Source organism: Denticeps clupeoides, chromosome 8 (genome assembly GCF_900700375.1).
Source record: "Denticeps clupeoides chromosome 8, fDenClu1.1, whole genome shotgun sequence".
In the NCBI taxonomy this organism is placed as follows: Eukaryota; Metazoa; Chordata; class Actinopteri; order Clupeiformes; family Denticipitidae; genus Denticeps; species Denticeps clupeoides.
The window spans coordinates 14901437-14918199 of record NC_041714.1 but is presented as its reverse complement, the minus strand read 5'-3'; the positions used below and the strand labels follow the sequence as shown (position 1 = coordinate 14918199).

Sequence of the window (16763 nt, the reverse complement as noted above, 5' to 3'; positions counted from 1 at the left end):
GGACCTTAAAATACAACAGGTTAAAGTGAAAGAGAAAAAAAAAAACATTGTTTATGTAGCCTGTTCCATAGCTACACGAGACGGTGCACACAAAAAAAATTGTCCTCTGCCTTTAACCCATCACCCTTGATGAGCAGTGGGCAGCCATGAAAGGCACCCAGGGAGCAGTGTGTGGGGAAGGTGCTTTGCCTAGTGGCACTTCAGCGGTACCTTGGCAGTTCGGGATTCGAACCCACAAGCATTTGATTGCAAATCTGATTCCTTACCCACTTGGCCCCCACAGCCCCACCACATAAGCTGAACATGCAGGAAAGTACACTGGACCAGACGCACATACAACACAGAATGGCAGCATATGTACAGGTGTGCACAGGTGAACACAGCCAGGCTGATGGGAATGGCATTTAAAAAGCACATCAATTCAGGTGATGTCAGCAGTACTGCAGCCCTACAGCTGACTGACAGATAAAACCATTGGCCCAACGTTATCTTCAGTGAGATATATTGTCAGAGTCTGAGATCTGCCAACCTTCATCATGGAGTTTCCTTTTATTTATTTTATTAACAAAGCACCTCCAGAACACCGTTTTGAGAGCCCATGAAAAATATCAAGCTGAGGTGCAAGAAAGTGAAAAAATAAAAATAAATAAAAGTGAAATTATTATTATTATTGTGATACACTGCAGCACAGCACACAGTGGCACAACGAAATGTGTCCTCTGCTTTTAACCATCACCCTTGCTAATCAGTGGGAAGCCATGACAGGCGCCCGGGGAGCAGTGTATGTGTGATCATATTCTGAAATTTGTTTTAACTTGAAAGATTCTGCATGGATGGTCTTGGTCTCAACTGAACTATGTGATGCCAAAAATCACTGGAGGGTGCTCTTGCCAACAAAAAACCTGGTCTAAAACCTGATCTAAATTTATCTTGTGACCTGACACCTTTAAAGTCCTTTAAAGTGTAGCTCTCTAAGAAAGTGCACAGTTACATCGTAGTAGTGAATGAACTAGTCAAGCTGATGATTCTCTGTGTAATATTAACTGCATTTTTAATATTTTGGAATGCTCCAAAGTCATTATGTTGTTATGATGGTAGCACGGCTTTTAAGAAAGATTGGTAAGTGGTAATGATAGTGAATTAAAGAGGTGTTTACAGTTGCGGAATTAATGCAGAGTGTGTTTGTGTGCGTGTTTTTGTGTATCTAGGTGGCCCAAAGCACTGGCAGGAATCCTTGCATTCCTCCCTTGCTCTGCACCTACCTATGGCTCTGCTTCTGAAGGATCGGGCCCTGCCTCTCAGAAGAAGGCGTGGCGGCGCTGCGATCGGGCGGGGCGCTGGGCGGAGGAGGATTACACCCAGTGTCCATATGCCAGCGAGGTGACCCGTGCCCTACACCAGCTCACCCAGGTGGGCGGATGTCTTTGCTAATGAGCTCCAATTTAAATTTGATGGATCCCAATAACGTGCTTACACCAACAGGCACATCGACTGGTTTAACATCTGCGGGTCACATGACCACACTGAGATATATTTACGTCTTATGGTACAGTTCTGCAAAACATGGGCATCTTAGAACCACATGAGCATTGGTCTTTTATCTGCTATTGCAATTCCTTGTGCTTCATTCCAAAGTGCTGGTATTTTAATATGGTCGCCCCAAACTACCCCAAAAAAAAAAACCCAAATGCTCATTGGCATGTAAAACAATTTTTTGCACGCTCCTCTCCTTTACATAGATGGTGGTAAACAGCAGTAATGCTCTGACTCTGGCCCAGCAGCTCTCCTCCTTCACCAGCAGGGCGGCGCACTTTGGTGATGTGATGGACGTTGTTTTTGTTACACACCTGGTGGAGAGGATAACACGTCTGGTCAGCCACATAAAAGAGGTAATGACATCCAGGCTATTCTGTTATTCACCCACTGACGCCTATTCATTTGAGATTATGTGTGTGTGTGTGTGTGTGTGTACACGTCAAACTTTTATTGTTGTCCACAAATCTCGGAAACTGATAACTTTGTTTACTGAGATGTCTAGGAAAGGGGACATTCTGGCATTTCCCTTGGCAAAGTTATGTGTGAAGCAGTGTAGTGCACATGTGGCACGTTGAGTGTGCGCAGGATTAGAGTTCAGGCTGTCATCTTGACTCTGCTTCCAAAGAGACCCCGGGTACTAATTTCCGAGTGCTCCAGTCTGCCACCAGGCAGTTTGAGGAGGCGCTCACCATTCTGCTCCGCTCTATTTTAAGGGTGAACGTTATTTACTCTCACGGACATTTATAGCTCCTCTTAAAAGCAGCGTTTGGCTGCTTCCTGAGGAGCGAATGTCAAGAATTAGCTTGAGCACTTGAACATTTCCGGCTTCCTGCAGGAAACTATTGAGACAAAGGTGTCGGGATAAGAAAGATAGTCTGATGGCAACAATTCGGTTCTGCTCAACAGACCCTTCCAGGGACTTTAACCTACAGAAATCTAATATCTGCCAAGGTTATTGTCTCCTGAAACTGTCACTTGTTTTTTTTCTTTTCACTAATGAAAATTCTACTTCAGATATATAATTGCTCAGCTATTTCTGGCAAAAAATATGCAATGCAATGAGTACTTAATACGCTATTTTACATTTACATTACAATTATAGCATTTATCAGACGCCCTTACCCAGAGCGACTTACAATCAGTAGTTACAGGGACAGTCCCCCTGGAGCAATTTAGGATTAAGTGTCTTGCTCAGGGACACAATGGTAGTAAGTGGGATTCGAACCCGGGTCTTCTGGTTCAAAGGCGAGTGTGTTACCCACTAGGCTACTACCACCCTACCATTTTATATAATATATATTTTTTTAAATAAAAGAAGCCGCATTGCACCCATCAGCAGGTCACAGGTGCAAGGACATTTATTCAGATTACACAAGACTTCACACAGTATAGACACAGAAAGGAAGACAACAGAACAATGAAGGATAATGTGAGCATATATAATTTATGCTCCTTTGACAATGTTTGTAATGTGATCTGGTAGATTTTTAAGAGGCTGAGCGTCGTAAAGCAAAAGTTATAGCTAGTGATGCTGTAATTGCAGGTTGGCTAGATTGTCTTCGTCTGGGGAGACTGAAACCCTTGAAAAAAGCTTCAGAGACTAAATCCTCCAAATTGAGACATAGCCTCACAGGCACATGAAGACGAATCCTATGTATGGTCATCAGGCCTGCTGGTGTGAACTGTATCAGAATATGCCTGTTCAGTTTCTCCTCCCTGATCTCTTATCTTTGCTCAGATGAATGTTAAATGCATGACTTCTATGAAGTATTTGATCCCTATGACATCTGATGTTTTCCTGGGTATGTTAACACCGGGGTGATGGGATCTTTCTCCAGCTGGCAGACTACGTGTCAGAAATTGCCAGTAACATGATGCTGGTGGAGGAGCATGTCCTCTGGATGGCTCAGAACGAGGCACGGGCCTGCACACGCATCGTCCAGTGCGTGGAACGTCTGGCCGACCTGACCCTCAGTGTACACTCGCTGCACTTATCAAAGGTACACAACGACACCTACAGTCGCTTAGCATCAATCAGCTCTTACCTACATATGTGGCTAATTACATTTAGCATGTTAGCTTTTTATGCCACTTGTGTATTTTTCTGCTAATATGACTTTAAGGATGGAGCTGCCCCTCCTTTCTCTGCCTGGAACACTGAATGATATTTATTCTTCTCTAGCAATTAGCAGAACTGAAAGTAGGTTAAACCCCCCCTTCCCCGCCTCGTCTACCCATCCTCCATCGCTGCCTTTTTCTCTTTGTTTCTCCTGATTGCACGCCCTCACTGCTCTCTCTGTCTTTCTCTCTCTCACTCGCTGTTGTTCCCTGGCTAGATTTCACCCAACATTGCCTTGGAGGCTTTCATGGTTCGACGCTCTGATCTGATTGGCCTGTCGTGCACGGTGCTCCAGCGGACATTCCAAGTGCCACCTTCAGGGGGCAGCATTCGTGGAAGGACTGAAGGGGACCCCGAGGGTCACACTTTGCTGAATTTTAAATGTCACCCTGCTAACAGCACGATTTCACCCGTGGGCCAACTCAGCAAGGTAAGGGTTAAAACCAAAAGTACGGTAGGGGTAACTGGAGGCAAACTGAAATTTCCCCACTCTGTTTTAAAGGTTAAAACAATTGCATAATTAACACTGGACCAATCAGAGGACACTGGGGACAGTATTTATGATAACAAACAAGCAAGCACATTAAATTTAAAGGAAATATGGCACTCATTCTTACCATCAAATTTATTTCTCATATTTTTTTTAAAATGCCGCTAATCTCTAAACTAAACCTGATGAGATATATATATTTTTAAAGACTGGTAACAAGCTCTGATCATGCTACATTTCAGGCTTATAAACATTGTTGACTGGCTGAAAAACTTAACACCTATCAGGTCACTTGCCACAGCAACATTGGGCAGGTTTGAATCTTTACTTTACTTTACTAGTGAGAATTAACTTAGGACAAATTGTCCTAAGGTCTCTGCCATCCTGCACAGCCATTATTTGGCTCCCTCTCATTTAGCCTTAAGTTTTTTCAATTTAGGTATGTAGGTCGTTCCCTGACTGTGTCGTTGCATTGTGGTGACACTAAACCACCTGAGCTGCTCTGAGCGCTCTGACAGTCCGGAATCTGTGATGGATGCAGACAGGCTGCATATGAAACAGAAGTCCCAGCAGCATGGTGGAGAGGTACGCATGTAAGCAGGTGTGTGTGCGCATGTAAGCAGTGACAACAGGCTTGATGTAAATGGTGTCACACACTATGCTTGACAGGTCAGCATGGGTGCTGATTGGTTGAAGGTGAGATGAACTGCTACAGCACGGTCCACTAAGTGCTCTGCATGGACCATTTTTTCCTAGAACTAATTTGCATAATTAAGTTGGTCGGGATGGGGTTGTTTGTTCCCATTTCTTTTTCGAATGCCTACCATAGTTCTTTAATTATGAAAGAAGAGGAAAACGTGGAAGGGAAGAAAAGAAAAACACAGGCATTTCACACAGCTAAATGTCATTCCAATTACCAGCATCCTGGCGGCCTCTCGTCTACTCAGCTCATCTCCAGACTCACTGGCTTTCTCCTGCAGACCCAGTGAGAATTTTGTTCCACTTTAGTAATCAGCATAGTAAACCTCTCTAAAATAGGCTATGTCTACTGTTGTACATGACAAAAATACACCAACCTGCCATAAGATAAGACCTGGCAGTGGGTGAGATTGTGGAATTTTTTTTTGGAAGCAACAAGTTTGATAGGAGGGCAATTATCATTACTAGATGGGTCCTAGCATCTCCAGAGCATATGGGGTTATGTATTGACAAACAGGAGCCTTCAGCATGAACTGAGAAGGAGCTGGCACCAAGGGAATTGGCACCAAGGGAGCATGAATCAAAGGAACCAAGTCTGTTGAATCACATTTTTTACATCATGTGTATGAATTGGATATATATTTAGATGATACCAAAATGCACTTTTGGAAGAAGGTAAGCCTGCTGTGAGGCTGCACCTCACATCAGGACTTAAAGGACCTGAAACTGACAGTTTGGTGCCAGGTACCATGCCTCTACTCAGCACTAGCCTTGTGGCCATAACGTTATGGCTGACATTAATTTATATATTTATATATATATGGTGCCTGCATTTCACTTAAGGCAAATTATTTTATTGCATACTAATATCACCCCAGACCAAAAGTGCTCTAACAGAGCAGTGTTGTCACTATAATTATCCAAGCAAAAACAGGCTTCTTTAAACAGTGCAACAATTAAAACTCTATAAGGAGCATATAAGCTTGGCAGCACAACAGTATGCTGAACTCATGCATTTTCATAAATTATTATTCTTTGTTTTTTTTTATTGGCATGTCTCTTTGCCCCATTAAGACATTTACCCCATCATGACCTGCGTGGCACTGCCCCCTAGTGGTTGGGTTTGGACAGGGTGCTAGAATGAGACCTCATTTCACCTGCAGACAGTAAGCAATTAAACATGCAGAGCAGCATGAGTGTGAGTGGAGGACAGGGATTAATTTAGTCAGGCTGATTTTTGTACTATCACACATGCTGATACACACACAAAAATCAGATAGACAAATTCTTGGTTAATTTCCACCAACTTCTTTTTTTAGTGTGTCCAAGTTGTAACTCAGTTGCTGAGCGATCTCAGGCACCTGTGATGTCAGCAACACTGATTGGCTTAGGCCTTCTATTATACAGCTAATTAGATGATGATGAAAGCGGGTTGTCAATTAAACCCAACCATATACAACACATGCACATGTACCTGTTTCTATATGCAATAATGTGGTAGTGACACAGTCACCTGTGAACCAGACGACCCCAGAGTTTCAGGTTCAAACCCTCATGGCTGCCCACTATTCACTCATGGTGATGGGATAAATGCAGAGGACAAGCCTAGTAGACACCCATCTATGAACCAGAAGGACTACCATGGTGTCCCTGAGCAAGACACCCTGAGTTGCTCCATGGGAACTGTCCCTGTAACCACTAATTTGCTCTGGATACGGGCGTCTGATAATGTGAAATGTACATGCCAAGTTTGTTAATAATAAAACTGATCATAGTTGTCATAAGGTTGACATGAAGTTCAATGAGCATTGCAGTACAATATCAGTAACATGTAAGGCATATGTTATTTAGCAATTATTCTGCTTTCTTCTGTATTTAAATACATTTGTGACACATTTTTTAAAAAATTAGATGAAATCATTCTCAATGTAGTTTTCAAACAACATATCATGAGGACATTACATAATTTTCTGTACATTTATTCACTAGCAAGACAATGTTTAAAAAAAAATTAATAAAATCCTTGTTTCTTAGTCATTTGCATGCAGAAGGAGTACACACAGACACAAACACACACGCATAAAAACCTACACTTTTGTCAAAGCCGTCTCCTTTACACACAATATTTCAGTAATCCAGAGTTCTGCAAAACAATGCATGAACATGGCATCACCACCACGGCTAATGAAGATGTACAGTATGATCTACTTATAAATCCTACTGGAAGAACTGGCACTTAAACTGGTCAAGACTGCAAAAGCTTCTGGTGCATTTCCTCCTTTGTTATGGCAATGCAGATTTCAGAGCTTTGATGGTAGACATGCCACTTAAGGCCTTTTCTGAGAACAGTCACTCTGCTCCGTTAGATTATACAAAGGGGTGAGAGTGGGGGTCTCCCCTCTTTCACTTGCTCATAGTGACCTTGCTGCAGTCGTGAAGGGATCAAAACCTTTAATGATGTTTCAAAAGGAAAAAAATATGTCCAGTAAGCATCATGGATCATTGTCTAATCAAAGCATTTTACAGCACCGTTATTAGATGATTTCTTTGTTCCTAGTGAGTTTGGGTTTGGGAACGTGAACTCATTTAATTCCTGATTCATCCCCCTTAGTTGATTTTTTTTTTTGTGCAGATACTTTTCTGACTCCAGTGCACGCAGGCTGCTCAGCATTCAGCTCAGAGAGCAATGGAGAAATAAAACCCCCCTTAATTCTGTATCAACAAAATAAGAGCTGTTCATTAGCTGGCTGACCTGCAGCATCAGAATCAATGGGAAGAAATCCAGCTCTGACAAGAAATCATGCAAATCCCCAGCTTTGTTGATTCACCCTAGTGGGGGGGGGTTAATTGCATGTGCGTTCATCTTAAAAGAATTGGCATCATCGTGTTATTGTTTTAAGATTTTGCCATGCATGCCGGATCCAGAAAGCTTTTGAAGGCCGTTTCTGGGCGTGCGAGGGAGAATAAAGATTTGTGTTTTCTGACGTATTCCCTTTGATTTCCCCGGCCTGTCTTTTACCTGGAGGGGCTCTCTGAAGCTAGCATGGTGGTGCGCTGGCGGAGAGAGGTCCAGAATCCTAAACATGCAGACAGGAGCCTTCAGCGTGAACTGAGAGGGGGGTGGCGCTGGGGGGGATCGAATAAAACGCAGGGATGGGGAGAGTGAGAGGCAGTAATGGAGACCTAGAGACTGTAAAGAAGAAAGGGAGGATGTGGAAAGATTGAACAATGAGAGGGAAGGTAAAAAAAGAGGAATCAGCCCGTAGGGGTTGATTTTTGAGGTCAGACCAGTGGAATTGGTTCCTTCTTTTATTATGAATTACAATTTTGACCTTGGTGCTTTTTGGCTAACTGCATGTCCACAAGCAGAGACCTTTTCCCATAACCCTTTGCATTATGACCCTCAGTCAAGTGCTGCCATTCACCCATTCACCATTTATGCTATGATTCAGACAGAACCCAAGCACACTCAACAGAGTTAATCAAGTATGGTCTCAAGTGTGTGCGATTGAATGTGATCTAATCCCTTGCATTCCAGGAAATTAATACAGTGGGGTTCTAAAAAATGGATTTCATGGCTCACTTTTTTGCACTTGTTTTCTTGTGGTGATTTGAACTACCATATGTAGTGAACATAATGCAGCAGCATGGTTTGCTGCATCTCTGCAGGGTGGAGTCTGACAATAAATGTAGACATGCTAAAGAAATGCAGCCACACACAAGGCAACATAAGGTGGTTCATTCTGGACGGTTGAAAGAGGTGAGAAACCAAATACATTTCCAATGAAGATACAGGGCATACGACTTGCAGCACAAATTCCATGCTATTTCACTTTCATCTGCCTTTTCTGAAAATGTCTAATTACAAAATCTAAGTTTGTTGGACTAATAATAGGGCAGGGACTAAAGCATTTGATTACGCACAGTGTGAAAATGTCATGTTGTGATCCAGCATCATAGAACTGAAAGGGGGGATTAGTTCAGATGAGCTACAGCTTGTTTGTGTACCACCACAAGACGTCAGAAGCATATAAACACTTAACTGGACAGAAAATATCCTGCAATCAGGTCCCAGGTCAGTTAAAACTGTACTGCTTGCTGATTGTTGTACAATTACACATTTGGGAAATGCACATATAATTTATGCTCCTTTGTTGGATAAATCAGAGCACTGTGTAGAAAAATAACAGCTATTCCAAATGCATAATCTAAAATCATATTGAGTAGTGGAGTGAGAGACATCATCTATCAAGTCCTCACATCTTGTTATTGAATATGTCACTTTTACCAGAAAAAAAGAGTCCCCTGCAGAATTTTATTATTTCAGTCTGTGTCACGAGACAAGCCCCAAGCTAGGGATGTAACACAGAGTTGCTCCATCTGGACTGTCCCTGTAACTACTGATCGTAAGGCATTCTGGATAAGGGCACCTGATAAATACCATAAATGTACTTCAAAGGCTAAAAACAAGCTTGGTAATCATATACATTTGCATGTGGACAGTTGATAACTTGTTGTTCTATAATCTATAATAAGATTTTTTTTGTAAGCATTAACAAGACTTATGGCAGATGAGCGTTTTTTATTTTTAGAAATTGGCATGTTTCAGCAAAGTGTTGTGTCCTGGCCATAACAGGCCTCACCCACTAGGGTAGAGGGTTCGTTATTTTTTTATCTGGTGTTCATTAAATCTCACCTGTCTTGACCTTTTAGGTCTATCCCTTCTACTTGCATATGTTTTCCTGTCCTCCCCTTTATCTTAGGTTTATTATTGTTCTGCTTGCCTTGTCTGGTGTTCTTCTTCTTTTGGGTCCCTGTTTTGTTTTGCATCGAATTTTTAATAAATCTTTAATTTCTTGTACTACTGCATTAATAAATGATTATATATATACAGTACAGGCCAAAGGTTGGGACACACCTTCTCATTCAATGTGTTTTCTTTATTTTCATGACCATTTACATTGCTAGATTCTCACTGAAGGCGTGAAAACTATGAATGAACACATGTGGAGTTATGTACTTAACAAAAAGTGGAGACCTGGGCTCCACAGTCACCGGACCTGAACCCAATTGAGATGGTTTGGGGTGAGCTGGACCACAGAGTGAAGAGGCCAACAAGTGCTAAACACCTCTGGGAACTCCTTCAAGACTGTTGGAAAAGCATTTCATGTGACAACCTCTTGAAGAGAATGCCAAGAGTGTTCTAAGCAGCAATCAGAACAAAGGGCGGCTATTTTGAAGAAACTAGAATATAAAACATGTTTTCAGTTATTTCACCCTTTTTTGTTAAGTACATAACTCCTCATGTGTTCATTCATAGTTTTGATGCCTTATAATATTTATATATGCATTTTATACACTTTAACAGTTACAGTGTTCAAAAAGAAAAATATATTTACTTTCAGAAAAAAAATAACGTCAGTTAGATTTCTAAAAGAGTATTAAATATATTATTATTATTGCAGACAGAGACAGTTTTCACTCTGTATTACAACAACATTGTTTCACTCTGTATTACATCAACACCAACTGATATTGGTGCTCTGCATAATATTTAAATACTAACCTTGGGTTGTGTTAACTGTTTGCCCTCAAAGTGCTTCCCTCTACCTTTTTTTCCCCTTTTTTCTTTGCCTGTCTCTTTCTGACAGCAGTAATATTGTCCTCTTGGCCCTTGGCGGCTGCTATAGACTTGCTAATCTGCACTGTCTGGCTTTATCATCCTTCCCTTCTTTTCCACAAATCACAGCCTTATTGACTCTTCCTCTGCGTGCTTCTCATCCCTCTTCTTCTCAACAGGATTTTGCCAGCAGCAAGTAGCTGCACTGCCGATGTTTCCGTCTGTCTCCTTCACTTCTCCCCTTTTTCCTTGTTTTCTCCCTCCCTCCATCATCACTCCTCCTCCATCTCTCTTTCTCTGACTCTAGGCCCTGCATTTTGCCTGTTGGTCGGTCAACAAGAGCTAATTAAAGCTAAATTAACACAGAACCTCTGTGAAGTTGTACTGCAGGTCAGCGTCTCAGCAAGCTCATCTCAACAAAGGCAATCATAATGGATTACCCTTGTCTGACACACACACACACACACACACACACACACACACACACACACACACACACACTCAGTGCTGTGGAACACATAAATTAACTGCCCAATGAATAGTCATATGAAAATCTGTCCAAATGTGTGTTTAATTAAACCTTCAGGCTATGTACTTATCCAAACATCCATTCTAGGCTATGGTCACTGCCAAGTGTGTATCAGTATCCCATATCTCACACACATACACATAATCCAATTTAGCTTTGGCAATTGACCAAACTGTCTGTTGACTGCAGGTTGTAGCAAAGTAGTACTGAGCAAAGTACACACACTGCTCCCTGAGCACCTGTCATGGCTGCCCACTACTCACCAAGGGTGATGGTTAAAAGCAGAGGACACACTGTGTTGTGTGCACCGTGTGCTGTGAATCACAATGACAATCACTTCACTTTCACTTCATGTTTTTTTTTGTTAACATCATGTGGAAGTTTGGAAGATGGAAGATGATGGAAGATGCTTTGGTCAATGATCTCCTGGGAAAACATTTTAACATTGTTGCTCACTGAGTACACCCCTTTATGGAAACAGTATTTTCATGAGGGGCGGTCACCTCTTTCATCAGGATAATGGGCACTACCACAATGCAAAGTGGTGCCATTCTTCTACCACCAGCTTGATGGCCAGGAGCTCCTGGTTGCCCACATCGTAGTGGGCTTGGCAGATGACAGACGATGGAAGAAGAAGGCACATGGGTCTAGTTTGTTGTCTTGGAAGTTTTACTGGGACAGGTTGGCCTCCCCCCCTCCGAGTTGGAGGTATCTGCCTCCTTGATAAACGGCAGCAGGATTGGTGCAGAGGCGAAGCAGAGCTTGAACCTGTCGAAGGTCACCTGGGCTTGGGGGTTCCAGTTCAGGAGTGTGTATTTCCCCATCAACAATGATGTCATGGAGAGGGCCACCTGACATAATTCCTGATGAACCAGCACTAAAAATTGGCAAAGCTGTTTAATAGTGGTGGAGGTCAGCCACGATATCACAGCGGTGACCTTGGCAGGGTCCATGTCCATGGCCTCGGCGAAAGCCGAGGAAGGTGGTTTCGGGGATGTGAAACGTGCTGATGTGTTGGACATGGTTTCCAGGAGAAGATATCATTGATCGGATATCATTGATATCAACGAAGGAATAGAGACCAAGCATGTCACACAGCATGTTGTTGACCAACGCCTGAAAGTCCGCCGCCGGCCTTGTTGGCGTGATGAAACCCGTTATCCACTTGTCCCCTTCCCAGACATGGAGGGGCATATGATTCTGCTGGCCAGTGACGATTGTATGAACTCCTCCATGGCAATGCATTCTGGCTTGGACAAGGAGTACAATCAGCCCCTGGAAGGTGTGGTGCCAGGCATGAAGTTGATAGCAAGATTGCACAGGCAATGGGGCTGTAGGACCACTACCCTGTCCTTATCAAACATGGTGGCCAGATCATGGTAACAGGTAGGGACTGAGGACAGGTTCCTACCTGTGTGGATGGGTGTGGTTGTTTTTGCCATCAGGGTAGGCAGAGAGCATGGCATGGGAGCTGGCATAAAGCATAAACAGAAGGAGCGGTAAGAGCTGCGGCAATGGGAAAAGGCAATCCCCTGGTCGAAGATGCATGCATTGTCCCCAGGTGGTGCTTGGTCTGGTGGAGAGCCCATGTGAGGCGCACGGGCAGCAGGTGGAGGAGCTAAAGGGATGACCTGGGCTCTCTGGTTAGGGCTCTGGACCTCTGCCGAGCTATGCCATTTCTCACGTGGATCGGTGAGGAATTCTGGGTGTTCAGGGCAGATAGTACTTAAGTGGCCACAGTAGAAGCAAAGCCCTTCCTCTTTTTTATCTTTAGCGCTCCCGTTGTATGAGAGGGTGGCATGTTCTCGCCCAGCTGCATTGATTCCTACGCATGGTGGGGAGGAGGAGGACCCGTCGCCTCTGTTGTGTGGGGAGGCAGTGGGCGCGAGCTGGGTGCGTGCTGGCAACGCTCCTGACTCCCCTCGGACAGGCGCCTATTGATGAAGGAGGTCTGGGCGATGACTATGTCCAGGTCAGGGCCCTGGTTCCGGTTTACCGTCTCATCTTTAATGGTCTCTCTTAAGCCTTGGTAGAAGATGGGGCACTGCCTCATACCATTGTTAGGGTGGTAGTAGATTAGTGGGTAACACACTCATCTATGAACCAGAAGACCCAGGTTCAAACCCCACTTACTACCATTGTGTCCCTGAGCAAGACACTTAACCCTGTAACTACTGATTGTAAGTCGCTCTGGATAAGAACGTCTGATAAATGCTGTAAATGTATTAAATGTACGTTAGCAAGGGTGCAAAATTCTAGCACGTCAGCCACACTGCGGTGCCCCTGACAAAGAGATTTACCAATGTTATCCTGGAAGACTGTCTGGATGCGCTCCAGAAAAACTGAGGCCGAGCGACAAACCAGATCAGCACATTCCAATAAGGGGTCGGCCCAGTCCAGGGCGTGGCCGGTCAGGCGTACTCATCGGTGAAGCTAGATGTTTGGAGGTGGAGAAGCAGTTGGCACTGAGTCCTGTCATAAATAGGAGGAGGGACCAGCCCCTGCAATCAGGTGGTGCGTGGAGCAGCGGGAAAAGTGAGGCTGCCACTGGCGGTGAGGGGGAGGGAGCAGGGGCTGCAGGAGGCAGCTGGAACTGCTGCAGCTGCGTGGTGGGAGAGGCCACCGCTGTTCCAAGGTGCTGGAGGGCATTTGCTTCTGGTTCCATTGTCCGCTGCCCCTTGTGATGGCCCACTCATAAGCTCAGGCCCACTCATAAGTTCTGGCCGTTGGGCACAGAAGCAGACTTAAGTACAGTTTCGGGTGTAGGAGGAGGCTGGGAGACATGGATCGGGCAGAAGTGTTTGAGGTGCATTGGGGAGGGAGAGCTGGGAGGAGCGGCAGTGAGGCGAGACACGCGACTTTATCGTGACGGGCTGGAACAGGAATGTTGTGGGCTTCAAGAGGTGAGTGCATCGCAGGGATTACTTTGTTAGTCTTTGGGGGAGCATTCAGTAGTGTTGTCAAGAGCAGGTGGTCAGCAGGAGCGATCAGAGTCCTGGTTAGGCAAAGGGGGAAGGTTCAGGTTCAGCAAACATGCTTGAAGAAACAAACAGCAAAACTGGGAAATAAACTTTGAGCGGTGAGCAGCCGTTGGATTCAAGATGGCGGCTGGCCTTTATAACCCTCATTGACCCCTGGCCTCCTCTACTTCCGGGTCGTGGTTTCTGGGATCGATCCGGTGCCCCCTGGGGTCATGGCAGTGGCACGGGAACCATGACAGAAAGTCAAATCTGATCCAACTTGCAGAACTTGATAACAGATATCACAAATACCATCAGAGGTCTAATGGAGTCTATGTCTTAGCAGGTCAGGGTTGCTTTTGTAACAAAAAGCGAGACGTACTCAATATTTTTTTTGGTTTCTCATAAAGAAATTGATTTTCATCTCCTGCTGAACGCATTTCGCTTCATTCCCACCCTGCAGCGGCTGAGCGAGGTAGCACCAGCACTGGATGACTGGATGATGATTTCCCTGTTTTTAAACATTGTTGGAGTCAGATCTGTTCTGGGTGTTTTATCCATCTTCTGCTGGGTAAACAGAGCCCAGTGAATCAGCAGGCACCTTCTCTCTCTCTCTCTTTCTCTCTCTCTCTCACACACACACATTCACACAGAGGCAGGACGGTTTCTAATAGCCCTGCAGTTTGTGTGTATGCATGCCATCTGTGAGCTTTTGCAGCTCCTTCAATTAAAATTCACAGATTAACAAGATTGGAACGCTGCTCCGCCGCCAGCTTGACCTGTTTCCGCCTCTCTCCTAGACGATAATTACAGCAACACCTTGTTACTCTTTAACTTCCCTACACCTGTCCTCTCTTTTCTCTCCTTGTTTCTTTTCTTCTGTGACGTTGTTGGCACTTTATATGCCTGTAAAGCATATGGTTGCCTTCTGAGTGACGAAATCACAGCTTTTTTTTTTATTTTGATTTCCAACTCAATCCGTATAGTAAATATGAAGTCCTCTCTCCAGTTGTTGAGATTTGAAGAAAGTATAAACTGTCACACAATTCAAATATTCTGCTCCCCTGAACACAATTATCAATTAACCAATTATTCTCTCTGCTTCATTCCCTGTGATGGTTGACATTTTCAGGTGGTATGTAATATTATAATTTTTTGGGATTATGTAATATTGTAATAGCCATTTGACAATCCCATGTACCAGCCTAACCACATATTGTGTGATCACAAGCCAAGGAAAAAAAATTGGTATCATTTCAGCCTTTCATGCTGTTTCATAAGCGGACAGTTTATTGGATGATCATCCTTTAGTTCCATACCGCCATGTTTCTACATCACCCAGCATTCCCTGGAGGACGACCATATGGGTGGCTGTCTGAGGCCGATGATGGAACACCAAGCTATGATTTGGATATGGATATAAAAATGGGCCTTTTAATCTGTTCTGATCCACTTCACCATTCCAAAGCTCGTCCACATTCCCCACCCGCCTCACAGACGGACCACCAGCTGGTCGAGGAGGGTGGCAGGGGGTGGTGGGCAATTCTAGGGACATCATTGCTGAATACAGTTAAATGCCTGAACATGGCTGACTGGGGTTGCCACAGCACTTTGTGTTTCTGTTTGCGTTGAGCGTAATCTGTCATCTGTTCAGCAGCACAATTTTGCTTGAGACAAAAACCGTAACAAAGCCCTTTGATCTCTCTGATCTGATGTTTTAAAGCCTATAACCCGAAACAAGTTATTTCTTCAATTCCCAATATGATCTGAGGGTGAAGTTCTCAAATGTGATGTTCCCTCCCTGTGTGCGCCAGCATTTTACGTCACAGTTTGCTTCGGTCTTTTTTTTATAACCATATGTGAGAAAATCTACTTGCCCCACATGATAAAAATCTTTACAGAAAGGCTTAATTTAACTAAAAAACCTTCTCTCTGCATGCCATGCTAATGAAAAATTACAAATGTCTTTAACTTGAATTACTTTAGTGATCTTGTTTCAAGGCTTTTTTGAATCTGTACTGTTTCATGCATGAAACATTGTATTTCAAATATTCAAGCAGTCTGCATATGGTGATTCTAGAAGCTTTCATTTGTCCGCTTTGATGAAAGTAGATTACTTAGAACATATTGGCTTCTTAAGATGTATTTTTTGTAGATGCTCATACCATATTTTTCTCCTCTCAGTTTCCTCACGTCTGCTTTGCCGGCAGAACAAGCCCAGTGCACTGCAGTAATTCCAGGATCCCAGAGCCGGGCCTGGAATATTAATGTTTTATCGGCCCGCATGCAGCACAGATCTCTGCACAGACTGGGGAAGTGTACATAGAATTCATAGGGCCTGGCATACACACATGTAATACAAACTGAAAATATTACATTGAAATTATTTCCATCCCACATAAGTTTGTTTTTCCTTGCGTTTTGAGCCCTCCTGGCTACTTAACCTTCTCCACAGCAGTAATCCGGAGAAAAGCTGTTTTTTTTTTTTTTGTCCTATGACTTTATGCTCCCTGTTGTGGCAGGTTCAGAGGGGCTCGTTTCTAAAGGAAATCCATGATGGCTCTTATCCAGGATTTACACTCTTGAGTCACTTCTTCCGTTCCTTAAGGGATCCTTAGGGAGAACTCATTTTATTTATTCTCTTTTTTACTTGCAAAATTTGTATTGCACTTGTTCTGTGAATGTATGGATGTTCCTGCTGCTTCCAGCCCAGGAGAGAGTTGGCATGCAAGGCTTCATGGAAGAGAATTCTTTTTATGCTGTACAGTCAAACTGACTTCATGCCCCTCCTGTTCCCACATAATCTCAAA

General features: G+C 43.7%; 1 protein-coding gene across 1 annotated transcript in view; it reads left to right on the top strand.

The window, feature by feature from the left end:
• The window catches only part of adgra1b (adhesion G protein-coupled receptor A1b), a 120086-nt gene that overhangs the window by 38966 nt on the left and 64357 nt on the right, over nt 1–16763 (top strand). The window contains exons 9-12 of the mRNA XM_028989980.1: nt 1209–1410; nt 1740–1889; nt 3375–3536; nt 3873–4085. Of these exons, the coding sequence (XP_028845813.1) occupies nt 1209–1410; nt 1740–1889; nt 3375–3536; nt 3873–4085 (727 nt within the window). The remainder of the gene's footprint in view (nt 1–1208; nt 1411–1739; nt 1890–3374; nt 3537–3872; nt 4086–16763) is intronic.